The sequence below is a fragment of the Schistocerca cancellata genome, chromosome 9, assembly GCF_023864275.1.
Source record: "Schistocerca cancellata isolate TAMUIC-IGC-003103 chromosome 9, iqSchCanc2.1, whole genome shotgun sequence".
NCBI classification, from domain to species: Eukaryota; Metazoa; Arthropoda; class Insecta; order Orthoptera; family Acrididae; genus Schistocerca; species Schistocerca cancellata.
In genome coordinates this window covers 205,309,800-205,333,237 of record NC_064634.1, presented here as the reverse complement: position 1 = coordinate 205,333,237, position 23,438 = coordinate 205,309,800, and the positions used below count along the sequence as shown (strand labels likewise).

Genomic DNA, 23,438 nt, shown 5'->3' with positions numbered 1-23,438 from the left:
GAAACAAGGCTAAAGAAAAGTCAAGACATGTTTATAGGATTTGTCAACCTGGAAAAAATGTTCAACAATGTAAAATTGTGCATGATGTTTGACATTCTGAGAAAAAAAAAATAGAGGTGAGCTATAGGGAGAGATGGGTAATATACAATATATAGAAGAGCCAAGAGGGAATAATAAGAGTGGACGACCAAGAATGAAGAGCTCGGATTGAAAAAGGCATATGACAGGGATGCAGTCTTTCACCCTTACTGTTCAATCTGTACATTGAAGAAGCAGTGATGGAAACAGAAGAAAGGTTCGGGAGTGGAATTAAAATTCAAGGAGAAAATATATCAGTGATATGATTCGCTGATGACATTGCTGTCCTGAGTGAAAGTGAAGAAGAATTACATGGTCTACTGAACGGAGTGGACAGTCTAATGAGTAAATCTAAGAAAGACCAAAGTAATGAGAAGTAGCAATAACAAGAACAATGAAAAACTTAAAAATCAGGATTAATGGTCATAAAGTTAAGGAATTCAGTTACCAGTTACGGATGGAGCAAGGAGAACATCAAAAGCTAGCAAAAAGGGCATTCCTGGCCAAGAGAAGTCTACTAGTATCAAACATGGCCTTCATTTGAGGAAGAAATTTCTGAGAATGTACATTTGGAGTACAGCATTGTATGGTAGTGAAACACGGACTGTGGGAAAATCGTAACAGAAGAGAACTGAAGCATTTGAGATTTGGTACTACAGATGAATGTTGAAAATTAGGTGGACGGATAAGGTAAGGAATGAGGAGGTTCTGCACAGAATTGGAGAGGAAAGGGATATGTCGAAAACACTGACAAGCAGGAGGGACAGTATTATAGGACATCTGATAAGACATCAGGGAATGACTTCTGTTGTGGTAGTAGACGGCAAAAACTGTAGAGAAAGACAGAGATTGGAATAGATCCAGCAGATAATTGAGGACGTAGGTTGCAAGTGCTACTCTGAGATCAAGAGGTTGGCACAGGAGAGGAATTCGTGGCGGGCCTCTTCAAATCAGTCAGAAGACAGATGACCCATTACAAATAATGGCCTCAGTTTTTTTACCAAAATTATATTAAAAATGTGTTGACATTGTGCCACACAGAAATGTATGTTATTCTTTATGTTTGGGAATTACGAGAGAACAATTTCTGTATTCTGACACTTCTTTATCCTCATTTAGTTTAGTGTCACAAATTTGATAACATACAGAGTGATAAATTAATGAAAATTGTGTAAATAATAATAATAATAATAACAATAAACCAGATTAGTAACTATGTAAGCATGCAGTCAAAGTACCTATGTAAGCATGCAGTCAAAGAAGTAACATAGCCTTTTCATTTGTTTGCTACCTACTCTTCTGGTACAGTATTTGTGAAGTATTTTATTTTATAATTGTTACTCACCACATAGCGGAGATGCTGAGTTGCAGATGGGCAGAACAAAAAGGCTGTCAGCAAGCTTTTGGCCAACTAGGCCTTCGTTGGACACACACACACACACACACACACACACACACACACAGAGAGAGAGAGAGAGAGAGAGAGAGAGAGAGAGAGAGAGAGAGATATATATATATATATATATATTGCGTTTTTTGTGTGTGTGTGTGTGTGTGTGTGTGTGTGTGTGTGTGTGTGTGTGTGCACACATCTCTGACAAAGGCCTTGTTGGCCGAAAGCTTACTTTCCGAAAGTCTTTTTGTTGTGCCTATCTGCGACTCAGCATCTCTGTTATATGGCGAGTAGTAACTATCCTTTTCATAATATTGTTACATTCCAGCCTGGGTTTTCCATTGTTGTATTTTGTTTTGTACACTTCATTCATCTTTATGCAATTAAAAACTTCCCATGATGGGGGAAGAGTTGAACAGATTCTGGGAAGAATTGAACAGAGTCTGCCTGAGTCCCCTGATTTGTTTGTAGGTCTGGCCTTCAAAAGTGAAGTAATTATGGGTGAGGATGATGTTGGTAAGTGTGATAAGGAATGAGGTTTTTGGAAGATCTTCAGGTGGGCGTTGGGAGAGGTAGTGCTCAAGGGCAGAGAGACCATGGGTATGTGGGATGTTTGTGTAAAGGGATGTAGCATCTATGGTGACAAGAAAGGTTTCAGGTGGGAGAGGAGTGAGAATGGATTTGAGGCGTTCTAGGAAGTGGTTTGTGTCTTTGATGTAGGATGGGAGTCTGCGGGTGATAGGCTGTAGGTGCTGGTCTACCAGAGCTGAGATACGTTTGGTTGGGGCTTTGAAGCCTGCTACAATGGGACGCCCAGGATGGTTCTCTTTGTGGATTTTGGGTAATAGGTAGAAGGTAGGGGCACGTGGCTTAGGTGGAGTGAGTAAGTCTATGGAAGCCGTTGTGAGGCCTTGTGAGGGACCTTGGATTTTTAGGATTTTTTGCAGCTCAGTCTGGATGGAGGGAATGGGGTCCTGGGTAACAGGAACGGCCATGGGAACCAGGATGGCTCCGTCCTATGCCAACCTCTTCATGGGCCACATGGAGGAGGCTTTCCTGAAGAACCAACAGCTGCTTCCTCTGGCCTGGTATAGGTTTATAGATGACATCTTTGTGGTCTGGACTCATGGTGAAGAAACACTCCTTAATTTCCTCCATAACCTCAACTCCTTTTCGAATCTGAATTTCACCTGGTTCTTCTCCAAAACCCAAGCCACCTTCCTGGATGTTGACCTTCATCTTGTTGAAGCTCACATCCACACCTCTGTCCATATCAAGCCCACAAACACACAACAGTACCTTCACTTTGATAGCTGCCATCCTTTCAACATCAAACGCTCCCTTCCCTACAGCCTAGGTATTCGTGGCAAACGTATCTGCTCCAGTGATGAATCCCTCAACAATTACACCAATAACCTGACCAGTGCTTTCCTCTCCCGCAACTATCCTGCAGACCTTGTCCACAAACAGATTTCCCGAGCAATACATTCCTCCCCGTCCAACAACAATGCTCCTACCCCCAGACCACACAGAAGCATCCCCCTTGTCACCCAATATTATCCTGGCCTCGAAAACATCGACAAATTACTCCGCCAGGGATATGACTTTCTCAAGTCAACCACTGAAATGAGATCATCCCTTGACAAAATTCTCCCCATACCACCCAGAGTTGCCTTTCGTCGTCCCCCTAACCTCCGTAACATCCTTGTTAAACTCTACAATATTCCCAGACTACCTTCTCTACCCAGCGGTTCCTACCCCTGTAACCGACCCCGCTGCAAAACCTGCCCCATGCATCCACCCACAACCACCAACTCCAGCCCCGCTACTGGTAAAACATACACAATTCAAGGCAGGGCTACGTGTGAAACTACACGTGTCATTTATCAACTGACATGCCTGCACTGCACAGCCTTTTACATCGGCATGACAACAACTAAACTGGCTGAGCGCATGAACGGACACAGACGAACTGTCCGCCTAGGAGATGCCCAATACCCAGTAGCGGAGCATGCCCTCCAGCATAATTGTAGGGACCTAGGAACCTGCTACACTGTATGTGCCATTTGGCTTCTCTCACCCAACACCAGTCCCTCTGAGCTGCGGAGATGGGAACTTGCACTCCAACACATCCTTTCATCCCGCCATCCCCCTGGTCTGAACCTATGTTAAACAACCTCACTCCCATTCACTCTTCAGTCTTCTCCTCTTTCCCTTTCCTGTGTAGCCATTCACGCATCTTTTCATCCTACATAGTTGTGTTTATCTTTATACTATATACCTCTTTACTTCTGTATGCATCCTCTTTGGTTTGAAGCTGGCACAGTACTTACAGTAGAATATCTTTGGCTTCCCTCTGACAACCATACCTCCATCCTTGCTACCCTCCCTATTTTCCTTTCCCTGTTGCTTCATAACCTGGGTTGTGAGTAACTGAATCTCCTTTCCCTTCTTCCCTTTCTTTCCCCTCTCTCCTCCCCAATGAAGGAACATTTGTTCCGAAAGCTAGGAATGTAAATTTTTGGTTCTGTTTTATGTGTATCTATCGGCTGTACTGAGCTGAGGTAAGTACTGGCCAGCCCCTCTATCTCTTTGTTAGTATTTGTTTCACATCTTTATATGAGATTTTCCATTAATCATTCAAATATGTTTATAAGCAAAAATATTATTACCTTTGCCCACTTAGAGAATGAATGTGGCCTGGTGGCGTAAAGGGCACATGATACATCAAGAAAAGTAAATAAGCAATGTGTAAATAAAATGGGAATCATTTTAATGATGATGAGGGCTGTAAATGGGTAAATCTACTGATGTAAGCGACTTTGGAAAAGGGTAGGTTGTTATGACCAGACACCTGGGAATGAGCGTCTCGGAAATAGCGAAGCTGGCCATCTGTTCGCTAGCTACTATTGTATCTTCGGAAAGAGGTTGAAGGACAACAAGATGTTAAGAAGCGTATGTGATACCTGGAGTGGTGTTGGAACTCTTGTGGCTCCGAAAACTCTGAGGCTATTTGTGAAAACCAGATGAATATTGTTTCTTAACTGAAATACACTTCTTTCCTTTTATAAAGTTATATCTGTGGTTTCCACAGGACTGTTATACTGGAAAAAACCTTAGAGGACCTACCACAAGAGCTGAGTGGCCAATGGGAGCTTGGTGCTATGGATTTTGGTGAGAACCATCAAAAGAGTAAAAATGTGAAAATGGAGTGTGTTGGCAGTTGACGTGTATGGCGAAGGAAAAGGTTGGGCATTCTACCGGAACAGTGAAAAGTGAAGATATGTAATGTTTCCCAATGAAAGGTACACTGCCCATGGAAACTTGCAGTAGTTTATCAAAGTTGTGAGGAAGGAATTCTATTCAGTAAGAGACTGGAGATGAGACAGTTTTCTGTTATGATAACTAACTTCAAGGAGGGAATGAAAGTTTCTAAGGGTATTACTGACACTAAGCTAAGCCATAAGTTCAAAGTGTGTGAAAGTATGGAGATGGAAATTCCTGGAGATTAATAAAAGACTGTCACTTTTAATTTATATTGGCATTTCTTTCTACACTTAGCCTTTTTCTATTTAATCATTTTCAAGTATTTTCCATTATGACTATTTTTTCACTGTGTGCTGTAATCTTAGTGTGTGGTACAGGTAAGATATAGGCGAACAAAAGATTTGTTCATCTACTTTTATTTATTGTTGTCAATCTTATGCTGTTGATATCCCTGCAGTTCGTTACTGCTGGATCTCCAAGACAGTCATAGGGGATGACTCATATTTAGAAAATTATCCTTGCCTCACTGGGTGAACTTCTTATAGTGAGGATAGCAACCCGATTAATTTCAGTTAGCTGTATAAGTGGGTGGTTTCAGTGGTAACTGAACATGAATATCTTTATTAGGATGGCTAAATGAAAAGGTGGTACATCACAGACTAGTCAGAGATCTGAAATGGACATCTGCCTGGTAAATCTGCATCATGTAGCTCAGAAAGCAGATGCTCCTGTATATAAAATGCACTAACCATGAATAGCATTGTTTTGTACTGTTCCATTGTTGTTTTATAACTGAGTCCACTTCTATTCCTTTATTATTGCTTCAGTTAACAGTGATGAGCTGTGTTTTTATATGCTCAAGTGAGCAGCAGTAATGTAAAATAAAAAGCGAGAAAATATTTACGATCTGTGCCAGAAAATGGCCCAGATTCTGAGCTAGCAGCGCATCCTCATGATGAGGGAGTTGCCTACGACATAATTAGTAACTGAGTAAGTGTCTGGTAGGGATCTGTTGCAACATTGCTGTTTAATGCTGCAAGTGGGTCATTACAAAGCAGTAACACTTGAACATGGTAACAGTGCAGTAGCCACCAGAAAGATTGCGGAAGGCGCACATCGGCACGGCGCGTCACGGACGGTAGTTGCTGCAAGTAGAGTCCCGTCCACCAGAGGGCACGCGAGAATTGGGCCGCAACCTCTGCCGGTGGAACAACAACAACTGCTACTCAGGCAGCACGGGCCGTGCCCATTCAGTTCACATCGGGCATGCCTAGGACACAGTTCCTGGTCTACGCTAAGTGAAGTGCGACGGAAAACGTGAACCGTTTTACTACACAATTGGCAACAAGTAGGGTCGTTCTTTCACGTGCTGCGTCGTTGTTCCGGTTTTGCAGCTTATCCACGGCATGGAGGATTTAGTGTGGGTTTTGGTTGAGCAGCAGACGGAGCTTATGGCAACCATGAAACAAGAGCTTCCGGCGTTGCTCTCCACGCAGTCTGCTCCAGCGCCGTTCCCTCCTCCCTTTCCCCCGCATCACGAGACGGCGGAGGATTGGGACGCATATGAACATCGCCTTCGGCAGCATTTCCAGGCGTTTTATGTTGCCGATGCGGAGGTATGTCGTGCTCTTTTCTTGTCTTGGATATCTCCCTCGCTGTATCAAGTTTTGCGGCAGCTAGCGCCGTTGCAGGAACCCTTGTCCTTGTCTTTTGACACATTGTGTTCACTGCTGTCTTCATATTATCGCCGCCGCACGCATGTTGTGGCGGCTAGGGTCGAGTTCTATCAATGCAAGAAACAGCCCCATCACTCTTACCGGGCTTGGGCCGCTACCCTGCACGGTCTTAGTCGCAAGTGTCATTTTGTCAAAGAGCAGTCGCGAGAGTCATGTGCCAACATTATGGTGCGCGACGTCATTGTTCGTTCGCCCCCTGATAGGGAGGTCCGGCAACGGGCCCTGCAGTTAGAAGACCCTCCCCTTGAGGAAGTCCTGTCCATTGCTCAATCATATGAAGTACAGGATGTGGTAGATAAGTAATGAGACTCAGTCTAGAAAAACAAATTTATTGATCCAATTTGTACAAAACGTTAATATTCTTCAAAGTACTTGCCTTGGGCGTCGACACAACGTTGCCAGCGCGTTTTCCAAGCTTCATAGGCCCCACTGTAGTCCGTTTGAGTTATCCCAGTTAGTGCCTTCATGACAGCACGTTGGATGTTCGGAATATCGTTGAAACGATGACCCTTCAGGCATCTTTTGACCTTCGGAAATAGGAAGAAATCAGGAGGACTCAAGTCAGGGCTGTATGGTGGCTGTGGCAAAACTTCAACTCCAATTCGGGTCAAGTAAGAGGTCACGAGGAACGCTGTGTGCGCCGGAGCATTGTCGTGGTGGAGACGCCAGCATTGAGCAAGGTCCTGTCGCTTCCGTTTGACGGTTCTGTGCAATCGCTGAAGGACTTCTTTGTAGAATTCGGCATTGACAGTCTTCCCCTGGGGACAAACTCTTTGTGAATTAACCCCCGCTTGTCGAAAAACACAATCAGCATTGTCTTGATGCGGGACTTTGACATTCTTGCTTTCTTCGGCCGCGGGAATGCCGGTGTGTGCCACTCCAAGCTCTGGGCTTTCGTCTCCGGGTCGTACTGGAATGTCCACGATTCGTCGCCTGTTACTACGTTGTCTAAAAAGTGTGGATTATTTTCCAAATCATTCAACATCTCACGGCAAACGTCCACTCGTTGTTGCTTTTGTTCAGCGGTGAGCACTCGGGGAACCAATTTTGCGCAAACTTTCCTCATCATCAAATCTTGCGTAACAATTTGGTGAACTGTAAATTTATTCACGGAGACCTCATCGGCGATCATTTTGAGACTTAAACGACGGTCGGAGTCCAGGAGTTCTTTCACTTCGGCCACCGTTTCATCCACACGACTCGTTGAAGTGCGTCCAGATCGTTCCATGTCTTCAATGGATTCCCTCCCGTTTTTAAATTCATTAAACCACCGGAACACTTGAGCTCTTGATAGGGAGTCTTCTTTGTAGGCCTCCGTAATCATAGCAAAAGTTTCCGAAGCAGTTTTGCCCAAGCGAAAGCAAAATTTGATTGCATACCACTGTTCTATCGAGCGATCCATCTTCAGCGTTTTCACAAGTGTCACGGGCACACAAACAATGTAATACGCGAAGCTCGACCCTCACTGCACCAGAGCTCCGACGCGACTGCGAACCGGTTCTATTGTTAGCTCAGATCCCCCACCACGTGACGTACAGGTGGAGACCACCCTGCGAGCGACTGGGGCGCCGCGCGGCGGCCAGTCTCATTACTTATCTACCACACCCTGTATCTCACGCCGCAGGTCAACAGCTGGAAGCCTGGTGCAACGTCGCGGTGGTTAAGGCCGGCGTGGCTGCGTCCGGGGTGGACGACGTGCGAGCGGTACAATCCAGCTGTTACTGCCGCTCCCGCACGGCACGTAAACAGAGTTCCGGCCACTGGCCCCTGTTACTGTCCTGTACGTCGTGCTATATACATCACGATCGGTCAGAGTGCCCCCAGTGTTGGGCCGTTTGTCGCAAATGTAATAAAAAAGGACACACTGCTAAAGTTTACCGCTCAGCCTCAAAAGAATCGAAGGAAGCAGGTACAGAGGAGATGGACGTTGACATTCAGGAAGTTTCATAGTGCCAGGCTCCCGACGCATCAGCACGCAAACTCTTTATCGAGGTGTCGGTTCGGTTGCGCCGACTACAACTGCAAGTAGATACGGGCGCGGCAGTTTCTTTGTTGAATGCACAAACTTACTCCGACCTTGGGTCGCCCCCGTTGGCGCCAGTTTACTGGCGTCTACGCGGTTATGGTAAACAATTAATTCCCCTACTGGGTCAGTTCACTACCCAAATGACTTACAAATTAGTCACTCGGCCTATTACTTTTATTGTTGTCAGTGATGCGAGCTCCGCTAACCTTTTTGGCTTGGATGCCTTTCAAGCTTTCGGTTTTTCTATCGCTGACGCCACACAGTTGGTCTCCGAAGACGTTCCCTATCAATCATTGGAATCTTTGATCACTGACTTTCCCGATATCTTTGAGGAGGGCCTGGGGCGTGTTTCAGACTTTGAAGCTCACTTAACGTTGAAGGCGTCGGCTCGGCCGCGTTTTCTAGGCACGAGGCAGATCCCCTTGGCTCTCCGCCCTCAAGTAAAAGAAGAGCTAGACAGGCTGACAGCCCTAGGGGTCGTTCTTCCCATTTCTTCTAGTGAGTGGGCTTCACCACTCATTATTGTCAGGAAACCCTCGGGAAAATTACGTCTTTGTGGCGATTTCAAGGCCACCATTAATTCCCAATTGGTGGTGGACACCTATCCTTTGCCTCGTGCTGATGAATTGTTCTCCGCCATGGCGGGAGGCCAATATTTTTCGAAAATCGATCTTTTGGAGGGTTATCATCAGATACCACTTGATGAGGGCTCCAAACGGCTGGCGGTCGTCAACACCCAGTTTGCCCTTTACCAATACCAGCGGTTGGCCTTTGGAATATCCAGTGCCCCGGCGATATTCCAGCGTTATCCTGAGCATGTCACGTCGACAATCCCTCATTGTATTAATTACCTGGACGACATAGTTGTCACAGGCCGCAGCATGAAGGAACACTTGCACAACCTTCGCACCCTCTTTCTGAAAATCAGGTCCGTGGGCTTGCGTTGCAACCTGCGTAAGTCAAACATCTTCCAACCGTCCATTGAGTATGTGGGCTACACCATCTCTCGGCACGGCGTCCAGCCACTAGGGTGTTTGGTCCAAGGTATCATCGACCTTCCTCGGCCCGCTTCGCTGAAGGAGTTACAGGCTTCTTTAGGCAAGATTGCTTATTACCACCGGTTCATTCGCAGGGCTTCCACCATAGCCTGCCCCCTGTACTGCCTTCTGCGCAAGGGTGTTCCTTTTGATTGGTCGCCTGCATGCGAGCGAGTGTTCACCTCGTTGAAGGGCCTCCTCACGTCAGCGCCTTGTTTGGCTACTTTTGACCCCCATAAGCTGTTGGTCCTGGCTACAGATGCTTCACAGTATGGGGTGAGGGCAGTCCTGGCCCATTGCAATGCGGATGGTTCTGAGCAGTCACTGGCATTTGCGTCTAAAACTCTTAGTCCCGCACAGGCCCATTACTCCCAGGTGGAAAAAGAGGCTTTGGCCATTGTCTACACTGTTACCAAGTTTCACCCTTTCTTGTATGGCACGAAGTTTCAGTTAATCACTGACCATAAGCCGTTAATATCGTTATTTGGCCCTGCCTCTCAGATTCCGGATAGGGCGGCCCACAGACTACAGCGCTGGGCCTTGTTCCTCTCTAAGTACCATTATGACATTCATTTTCACCCTACCGGACAGCATGCCAACGCAGACGCTCTTTCCCGTCTTCTGGTGGGCCCGGATCCTAAGTTCGATCGAGAGGAGATTATGTGTTTTCATTTGGATGTGGCGTCCCACCAAGCAGTTGATGGCTTCCCGATCACTAGTTCTAGAGTAGCCAGGGAAAGGCAGCTGACCCGGTTCTCCGGCAAGTAGTTCACCTCATTCAGCAGGGGTGGTCATTCCGACCTCCAGGCCGGGCCTCGGACCCTCTTCGTAATTATTTTGCTCTATGAGACCGCTTCTCCGTCTTGGAAGGAGTTCTCCTTCTGGCTACCGATGATACAGCTCCTCGCGTGGTTGTTCCTGCAAGTTTACGAAGGGAAGTCCTCACATTATTACATGAGGGGCACTGGGGTGTTTCCCCTACTAAAACCTTGGCTCGCAGACATGTGTACTGGCCCAGTATTGACAGAGAAATTGAGCACTTGGTGGCCGCCTGTTCCCAGTGTGCAAGCCAACAGGCATCTCCCAGGTCAGCGTTCTCTTCATGGCTACCTGCAACCCAGGCATGGGAACGTGTTCACCTCGATTTTTCGGGCCCGTTTCTCAATGGCTTTTGGCTCATTGTCACTGATGCTTATTCCCGATTCCCATATGTGGTTCGCTGCTCCTCAACCACTTCAGAAGTTGCAATCCAGGCACTAGCAAAAATCTTTTCTGTGGAAGGTCAGCCAGTCACCCTGGTCTCGGACAATGGACCTCAGTTTATTTCGCAGACCTTCCAGGATTTTTGTAGGCGTTTCGGTATTTGGCATGTTTGCTCTTCCCCATTGCCAGCACCCGTGTTGGTTTCTCAGGGGACATTACCGCCCCTCCCTGCTGTGACTCCACTGCACTGCGATGATTCTCAGCCTTGGCAGCCTCCAGTAGCTCCAGCACCAGCATCGCCATCGTTAGAGATGCCCCGGCGAGAGCCGGCCCCCCTCGCAGGCCCGGTTTCTCAGGAGGCTGGTTCACCTGTGGTCGTCCCTTCCCCATTGTCCCCTCCTGAGGTGGACCAGGATCTGGAGTTCGAAGGCTTGTCTCCCGTTCCGTCCCGGGCTCCGGTGGTGGGACGACGGGGGCCTCTTCGTGTGGGTCACTTCCAGCCGTATTCGAAGGTTCCGACTCGAGGGTTGGCAGATCCCCTCGACTCCGGCCTTCCAATGGATGTGGAGGTCATCGCTCCTGCCCGATGCTCCACCTTCCGATGCAGTGGATCACAATGGCTTCACCCCCTGAAGGAGGAAGAGTGCAGTAGCCACCAGAAAGATCGCGGGAGGCGCACATCGGCATGGCGCGTCACGGACGGTAGTTGCTGCAAGTAGAGTGCCGTCCACCACAGGGCACGCGAGAATTGGGCCGTGACCTCTGCCGGCAGAACAACAACAACAACAACTCAGGCAGCATGCGCCGTGCCCATTCAGTTCACATCGGGCATGCCTAGGACACAGTTCCCAGTCTACGCTAAGTGAAGTGCGACGGAAAACGTGAACCGTGTTACTACAAACAGGTTGCTACAATGAAAGTTTATTTATTTGCTGTTTAATTAAACAGTGATCTAACTTAAAGTTTTTTTATTGTTGTTTAATTACACTAAGATTAAATTGTGATTTTTCTCATAGATGTTTACCTTGGTAACATAAAAACAGCTACCCTTACAGGTGTATGAAATATGTTATGCGTCCGGCTCATATTATGAAAACTGTTTCACCCACTCTAGAGTTAAGGACCACTGAAGCAGTTCTCACATATGGGCACAAGGAAAGTTAGCATTACTAACAAGTGTATTTAATGTGATTCTGTCATGAGCAACTGAAACAAACAAAATATCCTCAAGTGATACAAAACTCAATAATCCAAAGCAATAAATAATTTTTCATTATAACTTTCTGCAAATCATGAACATTGTGAAATAAAGATAATAAATTCTTTTGAACAGACAAAAGTTCCATAAATAAAATTCAACATTAATGAAAAAGCTTATCAATAACTAAAAAGAAATTTGGACTCAATGCAGACATACACAGTATACTAACCAGTGGGTGTATGTTCTCTCAACAACAGAACAAATAGCCCCATATATAATATATATGTACAACACATCTCACAGAGATGAAATTCTAGTGATTACCAAAGTAGGAAGTGGATGACCATAGTAACATACCAGGTATCACAGACTGAAGTAAGCCTAAGCTTCCAACAACAGAATTAATATGAATACCTAAGATTAGCACATCATCACACAGGTTTGACAAAGGCACCACTCTTCAATATCTCCCATATTTTTGGCACTTGACTCCAGTAAGCACTGTTGATCATGGCCTACGTCCAGCACACACAACATAATGTAAAATAACAACATATTGTGCATAACTGTGTAAACAAGAAACAGTGAGCTTCTGTTTTTCAATGGAATGAATGTCTTTCTCGTAAAGCTCAGAAACGAGATTTTTTTGTACCAGTCATTAATCTTTTCTTCACATAGAACCACGGCTATCTTCAGCCTTGTGCATATTGCAGATTCAAGAATTATGTTTGAATTTGTTTCCAACACAATGTAATCATCATTGTTCTGGTGGTGGGAATGCTGCCAAACCACGGGTCTCCTCTACTTCTCGAAGTAATGATGTACTGGCATACTTCTCCAACAGTTCTTGCTTCTTGCGAGCCAACAGTGCAGCTTCAACTTCCTTCTGTGAAGGAACTGGTACATGTGCAATAAATCTGGGCACCAAGGGTTCTTCCTTGTGGAGTCCTTCAGCTTCTTCATCAGACTGCAAAAATTGTAAACATGATTCACATTAAATTAAAAGCCTCCAAACAACATAGATTTCATACAAATATATGTGTCACATACATCTTATAATATTTTACTTGCAATTTCATAACAGGCTCAGATTCAGCTACAAAGAAGACATTTAAATTAACTAAAGTTTTCTGTAGCACAAAATGGAAGTTTACAAAATGACTGGCCCAGGGAAAGTTAAGCATCTGATTTCACACTGTCCTCCCCCCCCCCCCCCCCCCCTTAGACTTAAAGGTCAATACAGTTATTAGCTTAACTTTCCAAGCACTTCTTATGCCTGACTTGGAACTCTGATCTGCCTGTCCCTTTCTTCTACTCCATTTGTTTCAACAGACATTCTTCAGTATACTCAGTTGTGCTCCTTATGTAGCAGATAGTTTCCATAGTAAAAAATTCATTCATCAGTGTGGTCTACTCTGTAGCAGAAACTTCTGATACTCTGAATACTTTGTTTGTGAATTGTCCAGCAACTGTCACAATGATTAAAACATTATTCAACTTTATTTTATTGTACTATTTTAGATTATAAATGAAACAAATTACTATTTAGACAAAACTGTCTGTGGAACACAGCTATCTTGTGTTAACTTTGATTAAAACAACAATTCAGATCGCAATAACATTTGTTACCATGGCACCCTCACAAAAGCACCTGCTTCCATTTCAGTGCCTAGTTAGTCATTAAAAATTTTTGCGTGATATTGTGCCAATTATGAGGCATACACTGTCATAGGGTAGCGATGTTTTCCCGTTTCTCCAACAATTGAAGCGTGCGCACGAATAACATTGTATGGCACATTTTGACCTTTCGTAGAATCGCATGGAATAATGCTGTGTACGGCAGTCTGCATCGCCTGCTGTTATAATTGACATGTTCACCGTCCGAGGGCAGCACTAAACAGTGACGAGACGTGCACAGTTTTCGCACCTCTGCACGAATAATGCTGTATGTTACAAGAATGGCGGAGTGCAGCAAGGTGACGCATACCACAAGTGGTTTGAAACGTGCAAATAATGCAAGGAAAAGGAAAATTAACGTTGGTAGTTGGCAGGATATTAAGAGGAAAAGGCTTAGTGATGCTGGACTGGAACATAAATCACGAAAATGAAAGGTAGTTCCTGCGAAACAGCCTCCAACACAGGTGCGTGGAATAATGCTGTATGGGTTTTGTAAAAAGGTGTATGTCTTTAGAGAAGGATATGTGTCCTGTATATGTTATGTGTATCTTCTGAAAACATTACAGTAAAAGCACATAACGTGAATGAAGTTAACTACAGTTCTGTAGTTATCATTGGCGAAAAAATAGAATACTCAGTCTGAGGAAAGCTATATTATTAAAAGAGAATGTGAAATTTGATAATCTAGTTGAATATAAGGTAGTAATAGTGATTGTTTTCGTGATTCAGGATCGTGTATGCAATGCAGAAGTGTGCTCAAAAAAAAAGGTTGCAAGGACATAAACCTGGAAATGAAGTTAAAGCTGTATGAAGAATATCATGCCTTAACATATGATGAGCAGTCCATATACTTAATAAAATCCATGGAAATAGGCGTGCCAGCCAGGCACAAGAGAGGTAAGACAGACGATACTTCACGGAAACAAGCTAATTTCAAATACAAAGTTCACTCAAAAGAAGTGTGTCAAAAAACATTGCTTGATGTATTCTTCATCACCCAGCGACGATTGCAGACTCTGCAATGTAAAGTAAAAGGTGGAATAACCACTCCTAAAGACGGTAGAGGAAAACATTGCAATAGGCCACATACCATATCAAATGACGACAGGGCTCTTATTCGGCAACACATATCGGGTTTCCCAAAGCAGATGAGCCATTATAGCTGGAATAAATCCTCAAAAGAATGTCTGCACCCCGATCTCAACCTCTGTATAATGTATTGGTTGTTTACCGAAAAGTTTCCAGATAAGTCAATAAGCAGGTCATACTATCAAAGTGTGTTTCAAACAGATTTTAATCTGTGTTTCGAAATACCTAGGTCAGATACTTACAGACTGTGCGATTTGTTGTTTAACAAATAGAACTGCACAAGATCGAAATTGAGAGTCAGTTGCATCATTCGAGGGCAGACCAAGCATACAAAGCCCTAAAAAACAATACAGAAATGGCTAAGAGAAAAACAATATACATGTTATATGTGTTGACCTACAACAGGTTTTACTTTGTCCTACATTGACTCATTCCACGGTATTCTACCAGAGACAGCTGTCGTCGTATAATTTCACGATTCATGACGTTGGTACTGGAAACATCACCGTAAATTTGTGGGATGAATCCACCACAAAATAGTTTCCTGTCTGCTTAAATTTGTGACACAGAATTATGATACGCTTGAAGAAGGTATGGAACGAAAACTGATTGTTTGGTCTGACCGCTGTGTCGGGCAGAACAACAACTGGAGAGTTTTAGCGCTTTATTTTTATCTGATCAGCTGCAAGTACTTTACAGAAATACATCAGAAGTTTTTATGTTCGGGTCACAGTTCCCTACCTTGTGACAGGGATTTTGCAGTCATCGAGAAAAGAAAGAAAGTGTCAAAAGTTATGGTTCCTTCAAATTGGAAGCACGTCATTGCTGAGGCCTTTGTCGATCCTTCAAAACTGACCATTCATGAGATGATGATGATGGAAGGTGTCAAGGACATAGGATCCATCAAGTTGCTTTTGAAAAAGCCGCCTGCTTTGAAAATTACCTATGTACTTTGGTTGAAGCTGTGTAGTGACGATCCTCGAGGTTTCAGCGTGCGCCGTACCCACAACGTGCTTCCCCCATGGGAAAGACACTGTATTGTAAAGCATCTACATCTACATCTACATCCATACTCCGCAAGCCACCTGACGGTGTGTGGCAGAGGGTACCCTGAGTACCTCTATCGGTTCTCCTTTCTATTCCAGTCTCGTATTGTTCGTGGAAAGAAGGATTGTCAGTATGCTTCTGTGTGGGCTCTAATCTCTCTGATTTTATCCTCATGGTCTCTTCGCGAGATATATGTAGGAGGGAGCAATATACTGCTTGACTCTTCGGTGAAGGTATGTTCTCGAAACTTCAACAAAAGCCCGTACCAAGTTACTGAGCGTCTCTCCTGCAGAGTCTTCCACTGGAGTTTATCTATCATCTCTGTAATGCTTTCGTGATTACTAAATGATCCTGTAACAAAGCGCGCTGCTCTCCGTTGGATCTTCTCCATCTCTTCTATCAACCCTATCTGGTACGGATCCCACACTGCTGAGCAGTATTCAAGCAATGGGCGAACAAGCGTACTGTAACCTTCTTCCTTTGTATTCGGATTGCATTTCCTTAGGATTCTTCCAATGAATCTCAATCTGGCATCTGCTTTACCAACGATCAACTTTATATGATCATTCCATTTTAAACCACTCCTAATGCGTACTCCCAGATAATTCATGGAATTAACTGCTTCCACTTGCTGACCTACTATATTGTAGCTAAATGATAAGGGATCCATCTTTCTATTTATTGCAGCACATTACACTTGTCTACATTGAGATTCAATTGCCATTCCCTGCACCATGTGTCAATTCGCTGCAGATCCTCCTGCATTTCAGTACAATTTTCCAATGTTACAACCTCTCGATATACCACAGCATCATCCACAAAAAGCCTCAGTGAACTTCCGATGTCGTCCACAAGGTCATTTATGTATATTGTGAATAGCAATGGTCCTACGACACTCCCCTGCGGCACACCTGAAATCACTCTTACTTCGGAAGACTTTTCTCCATTGAGAATGACATGCTGTGTTCTGTTGTCTGGGAACTCTTCAATCCAATCACACAATTGGTCTGATAGTCCATATGTTCTTACTTTGTTCATTAAACGACTGTGGGGAACTGTATCGAACGCCTTGCGGAAGTCAAGAAACACGGCATCTACCTGTGAACCCATGTCTATGGCCCTCTGAGTCTTGTGGACGAAAAGCGCGAGCTGGGTTTCACACGACCGTCTTTTTCAAAACCCATGCTGATTCCTACAGAGTAGATATCTAGTCTCCAGAAAAGGCATTATACTAGAACATAATATGTGTTCCAAAATTCGACAACTGATCGACGTTAGAGATATAGGTCTATAGTTCTGCACATTTGTTCGACGTCCCTTCTTGAAAATGGGGATGACCTGTGCCCTTTTCCAATCCTTTGGATCGCTACGCTCTTTTAGAGACCTAAGGTACACCGCTGCAAGAAGGGGGGCAAGTTCCTCCGCGTACTCTGCGTAAAATCGAACTGGTATCCCATCAGGTCCAGCGGCCTTTCCTCTTTTTAGCGATTTTAATTGTTTCTCTATGCCTCTGTCGTCTATTTCGATATCTACTATTTTGTCACCTGTGAGACAATCTAGAGATGGAACTGCAGTGCAGTCTTCCTCTGTGAAACAGCTTTCGAAAAAGACATTTATTATTTCGGCCTTTAGTCTGTCACCCTCTATTTCAGTACCATTTTGGTCACAGAGCATCTGGACATTTTGTTTTGATCCACCTACCGCTTTGACATAAGACCAGAATTTCTTAGGATTTTCTGCCAAGTCAGTACATAGAACATTACTTTCGAATTCATTGAACGCCTCTCGCATAGCCCTCCTCACACTACATTTTGCTTTGCATAATTTTTGTTTGTCTGCAAGGTTTTGGCTATGTTTACGTTTGCTGTTAAGCTCCCTTTGCTTCCGCAGCAGTTTCCTAACTCGGTTGTTGCACCACACTTCATAGTCTGCATGGGAATTGCACACTATTTAACCCTTGGCTCCACAGCCGTTAGTGAACAGTGTACGATCATGGTATCATGTGGAGAACCGAGGAGCTGTCACTACTAGCCATAGAGGTAAACGACGTAGCATTTCTCTATTAATATCAAATGTACAACATTATTGCGATCTCGACAGTTGTTTTCATCAAATTACGATATAGATGCAATATGATGGTTTTACTGTTTTCACTTGCTGCTGCATTAAGATGAGTGCTGGATGAGAACACAAGGAGATGTATTTTTGCCTTTATAAGCAATATTTGCCTAATAAGTCGTCATGGCATGTCTCGTGGTGTGGCTTAAAACATATTCTATTTCTCACTTTCTCCTACTCTTCTCAAATGGTTTGACATTCCTTGCTGTATTTGGTCCACTGGGGAATGGATATGGTGGCAGATGGCTTGGTTATAGCTTTGAGGACATACTTAGTTGGCATGGCTGGTGGAAGTGTTGCCTACTAAGTTTGTGTTTTCTGACACTGTCTAATCCTGACAAAATTAATTAATGTTGTAAATGTTCAAGAAGGAAAATGGATCACAGAACTGTGAGGGTTGTAATTATTAAACATAAGCATCCAATTAATTAGAGGTAGGCACAGCGTATTACAAACTTTCAGTCATAATTCCTAAACACGAAAGATGCAAGTAGCTTATGAGAAAAAAATAATTTGGAACCTTCAAGAATCAGGGAGGTGAAGCCCTGGGTCGGGGCATGAAACACTAAAATGGCTTGTTTGACAATGGCATAGACTGCGCAAGATAGAGATGTGAGTTTGAGTCTGAATTTGACACACAGTCACAGTAATTCAGTGTATTAGATGATGTTCCTACTATCTCTAGAAAACTGATGGCGACCAACAAAAAGTTTCAAAAAGAAAACAGACAATTTTTGATTGAATTTATATTATCAAATACAAATGTGGGGCTATTAATAGCCACTATGGTCTGCTTTTCATTATATAACCCATGCTGTTCTTGACAATTAACCAAGAATATTTGTAGGTCAAGCATATTTGTTCTGTATACCACAACACACTCACCTACTACTTCTGTGTCCTCTCAATTATTATGCTATGCAACTGTATCAATAGAGGGGATATTTTAGACATGTCCCAAATAAGAAAGAAAATTCAACCGAGAAAGGCAAACAAATGCACAAAAGGAGGGTGTAAGGAACTGTTACTTCTGCTTGGTAACTATAGAAGGTGCAGTGGAAATACACATAGGTTGAATGAGAATTAACTGAAAATATCGGCCCAAAATTACATACTGGGGAATTCCCCCCCCCTCCCTCTTTTTAAACCGGCTATTACAGCTCCCTACAGTACCATGGAAGTTATCCCCTGATGTCTTAACATGTTTTATCATCCTGTTGTTTCTTCTTGTCAGTGTTTTCAACATGTTCCTACAGTCACCAATTCTGCAGGAAACTTCCTCATTCTTACCTTATCAGTCCACATAATTTTTAACATTCTTCTGTAGCATCACAACTCAAATGCTTCGATTATCTTCTGTTCCTACTTTCCCAAAGTCCATGATTCATTACCATACAATGCTGTGCTCCAAATGTGCATTCTCAAAAATTTCTTATTCACATTAAGGTCTATGTTTGATATTAATAGAATCCTTTTACCCAGGAATGTTCTCCTTTTATTATCCATCATGGTTTACTTTGCTTCCAAGGTAACAGAACTACTTAACCTCACACATTTTGTGATCACCAATTTCTGCTGGTTCTCATTATTTTTGTATTTCCTTGGTTTACTCTCAATCCATATCCTATACGCACTGGACTGTTCATTCCAGTCAATAGATCTTCACTGTGGATAGTAATGTCGTCAGTGAATCACATCATTCAAATCCTTTCATGCCAAATTTTAATTTCAATCTTAAACTTATCTTTTAGTTCTGTCATTGCTTCGTTGATGTATAGATTGAACAAGAGGGGTGAAAAACTACATTCCTGTCTTAAACCCTTTTTAATCTGAGCCCTTCTTTTTGGTGTTCCAATTTTATTATTCCATCTTGGCTGTTGTACATATTATGTACTGACCATCTCCCTACAGGTTATTCCTATTTTTCTCAGAATTTTAAATGTCTTGCACCATTCTACACTGTCAAACATTTTTCCCAGGTCAACAAGTCCTATGAACATGTCCTGATTTTTCTTATCTTGCTTGTGTCATCAAGTGCAATGTCAGAACTGCGTCCTTGGTGCCTTTATCAAACTGATTTTCACGTAACTGAACTCCAGTTTTCTTTCCAATTCTCATGTATATTATTCTTGTCAGCAACTTAGGTGTATAAGATGTGTTAAACTAATAATGCAATAGTTATCACACTTATCTGCTCTTGCCACATTCGCAACCGCGTGGTTAATGTTTTTCCAAAGCTCAGATGGCATGTCGCTGAACTCATAGATTCTACTCACTAACTTAAGTCGTTTGGTTGCCACTTTCCCCAATGATTTCAGAAATTTCTGTGGAATATTATTTATCCCTTCTGCATTATTTCATCTCAAATCTTCCAAAGCTCTTTTAAATTCTGACACTAGTCTGGATCCCCTATCTTTTTCATATTAACTCGTTCCTTTTTCTATCACGTCACCAGACACTTGCTTCCCCTCACAGAGGCCTTCAATATGTACTCTTGCTACCTATCCGTTCTCTATTCTGCATTTAAGACTGGAGCTCCCAGAGCACTCTTCATGTTGCTGCCTTTGCTTTTAATTTTACCGAGGGTTGTTTTTACTTTTCTATGTGCTAAGTCAGTTCTTTTGATGATAATTTCTTTTTCAATTTCTTCACACTTTTTCTGTAGCTATTTCTCCTCTCTCTCTTTCTCTCCCTCTATTAATTTCATTACAAAGTGATTCATACTGCTGTATTCCATGAGCATTTTTATACTTCCTTCTTTTGTCAATCAACTGATATCTCTCTTCTCAAACTATGGAAAATCCAGGACGGAATGTAACAATACAATGAAAAGGAAAGTTGGTACTCACCATATAGTGGAGATGCTGAGTCACAGATAAGCACAACTAATAGAAGGCCGCAAATAAGCTTTCGGCCAGTAAGCCTTTGTCAAAAATAGACAGACGGACGGACGGACAGACACACACACACACACACACACACACACACACACACACACACACACACACACACACAAGGTTTCTTCACAGTTACCTTCCTTGTACTTGTGTGTCTGTCCAACATTTGTGATTGCTCTTTTTAGAGATGTCCACTCCTCTTCAACTGAGCTCCCTACTGTGGTATTCCTTGTCGCAGTATCCACATTCTTAAAGAATTCTGAGCACATCACTCCTCAGTACTTCAGCATCCCACTTTCTTCCACACTGACTTAATTGTAGTTATGAATACACTTGTTCACCATTATGCCATAGCTGCTCCCAATACCTTGCCCAACATCTGCTTCACATTCAGTGGCCCTGGAAGGCTGTGTGTTTGCACTGGTAGCTCCTCTTAATTCTTGCATTACACACGAAAACTGTCTCTTGCACAAATCATTTCATGTAAACGAAACGTCGTGAGGCGAGGGCCTCCTGGTGGGTAGACCTGATTGCCTGGTGCAAGTCTTTTGAGGTGACACCACTTCGGCGACTTGTACACCGATGAGGGTGAAATGATGATGAAGATGACACAAACACTCTGACCCTGAGTCGAGAAAATGCCCAACCCAGCCGGGAATCGAATCCGGGCCCTCCAGCAAATCATTTAGTTTCAAAATGATCTTGGACCTTAATTTCAGTTAGTTCTTGTATCCCGTTTGACTCCAGCCTCTTCCAATGCTCTACTTGTGAAACCCACGTCCCACATTCCTCCCTCCCTCCCACTCCAGTCGACACTTGCTTTAGACTTCTTCCTGTGCCCCTCAATTATAATGCTGTCTGGGTTTGTACATCTCATTTTCCCGCAAGGAGCCTTTCAACCCCTCAGTAATTTTCCTATACCTAGTCACTTTTCTTCTGTACAAATTTAATACTGCACTTGCAACAGTTATTTCTGCTTACAAGTTCCTATCACTCCAGTTGAACAATCCCAGTCAGCCACATCATCTTGACAGAATTTGTTCATTTTTAACAAGGAAAAAGAGATAAAACAGCTGAGCTACAATAATCAGCATCTTGTTTACGTACCAGCTGCACAATCCTTCTTTGTATAATCAGTTATAATCTTTATTTGTATTGCTATTTAAAGAAGAACAGAACTATCAAGAAACTGTAAATTCTTACCTCCACATCTGGATGAACAGCATATATGTCCTCTTCTTCCTCTTGTCCTTTTGCATCATCTCCTTGGTCCTCAAGAGAGTGTTCTTTTCTAAATTTCCATTCTGCTACTGCCCTCAGAATAGCTGTAAAATAAAAAGTTGCACAGTGACAGTAAATATAATGTATAATTAAATATGCGCAGAAGTAATCATTGTGAAGAAACAGCAGTAGGTTTGTGCATAAATAGACTATTAGTTTATAGAAAAACAATGACAGAGACTACTTCAACTGGTAAGACAAAGGAAAATATGGGAGGAAATAAGACTAATGTAACCTCTAAAACTCTACCATCTGGTGAGCAAGATTTATGAGACAGGCGAAATACCCTCAGACGTCAAGAAGAATATAATAATTCCAATCCCAAAGAAAGCAGGTGTTGACAGATGTGAAAATTACCGAACTATCAGTTTAATAAGTCACAGCTGCAAAATACTAACGCGAATTCTTTACAGACGAATGGAAAAACTGATAGAAGCCGAACTCGGGGAAGATCAGTTTGGATTCCGTAGAAATGTTGGAACACGTGAGGCAATACTGACCCTACGACTTATCTTAGAAGAAAGATTAAGGAAAGGTAAACCTACGTTTCTAACATTTGTAGACTTAGAGAAAGCTTTTGACAATGTTGATTGGAATACTCTCTTTCAAATTCTGAAGGTGGCGGGGGTAAAATACAGGGAGCGAAAGGCTATTTACAATTTGTACAGAAAGCAGATAGCAGTTATTAGAGTCGAGGGGTATGAAAGGGAAGCAGTGGTTGGGCAGGGAGTGAGACAGGGTTGTAGCCTCTCCCCGATGTTATTCAATCTGTATATTGAGCAAGCAATAAAGGAAACAAAAGAAAAGTCCGGAGAAGTTATTAAAATCCATGGAGAAGAAATAAAAACTATGAGGTTCGCCGATGACATTGTAATTCTGTCAGAGAGAGCAAAGGACTTGGAAGAGCAGTTGAACGGAATGGACAGTGTCCTGAAAGTAGGGTATAAAATGAACATCAACAAAAGCAAAACGAGGATAATGGAATGCAGTCGAATTAAGTCGAGTGATACTGAGTGAATTAGATTAGAAAATGAGACACTTAAAGTAGTAAAGGAGTTTTGCTATTTGGGGAGCAAAATAACTGATGATGGTCGAAGTAGAGAGGAAATAAAATGAGACTGGCAATGGCAAAGAAAGCGTTTCTGAAAAAGAGAAATTTGTTAACACTGAGTATTGATTTAAGTGTCAGGAAGTCGTTTCTGAAAGTATTTGTATGGAGTGTAGCCATGTATGCAAGTGAAACATGGACGATAAATAGTTTAAACAAAAAGAGAATAGAAGCTTTCGAAATGTGGTGCTACAGAAGAATGCTGAAGATTAGATGGGTAGATCACATAACTAATGAGGAGGTATTGAATAGAATTGGGGAGAAGAGGAGCTTGTGGCAC

General features: G+C 43.1%; 1 protein-coding gene across 1 annotated transcript in view; it reads right to left on the bottom strand.

Moving 5' to 3' along the window:
• Nucleotides 1-11,691: 11,691 nt before the first annotated feature.
• Nucleotides 11,692-23,438, bottom strand: part of LOC126100648 (pre-mRNA-splicing factor ISY1 homolog) — a 73,259-nt gene continuing 61,512 nt past the window's right edge. Inside the window, exons 6-7 of the mRNA XM_049911276.1 lie at nucleotides 21,973-22,094; nucleotides 11,692-12,908 (exon numbers count right to left, since the gene is read on the bottom strand). Of these exons, the coding sequence (XP_049767233.1) occupies nucleotides 12,699-12,908; nucleotides 21,973-22,094 (332 nt within the window). The 3' untranslated portion in view covers nucleotides 11,692-12,698. The remainder of the gene's footprint in view (nucleotides 12,909-21,972; nucleotides 22,095-23,438) is intronic.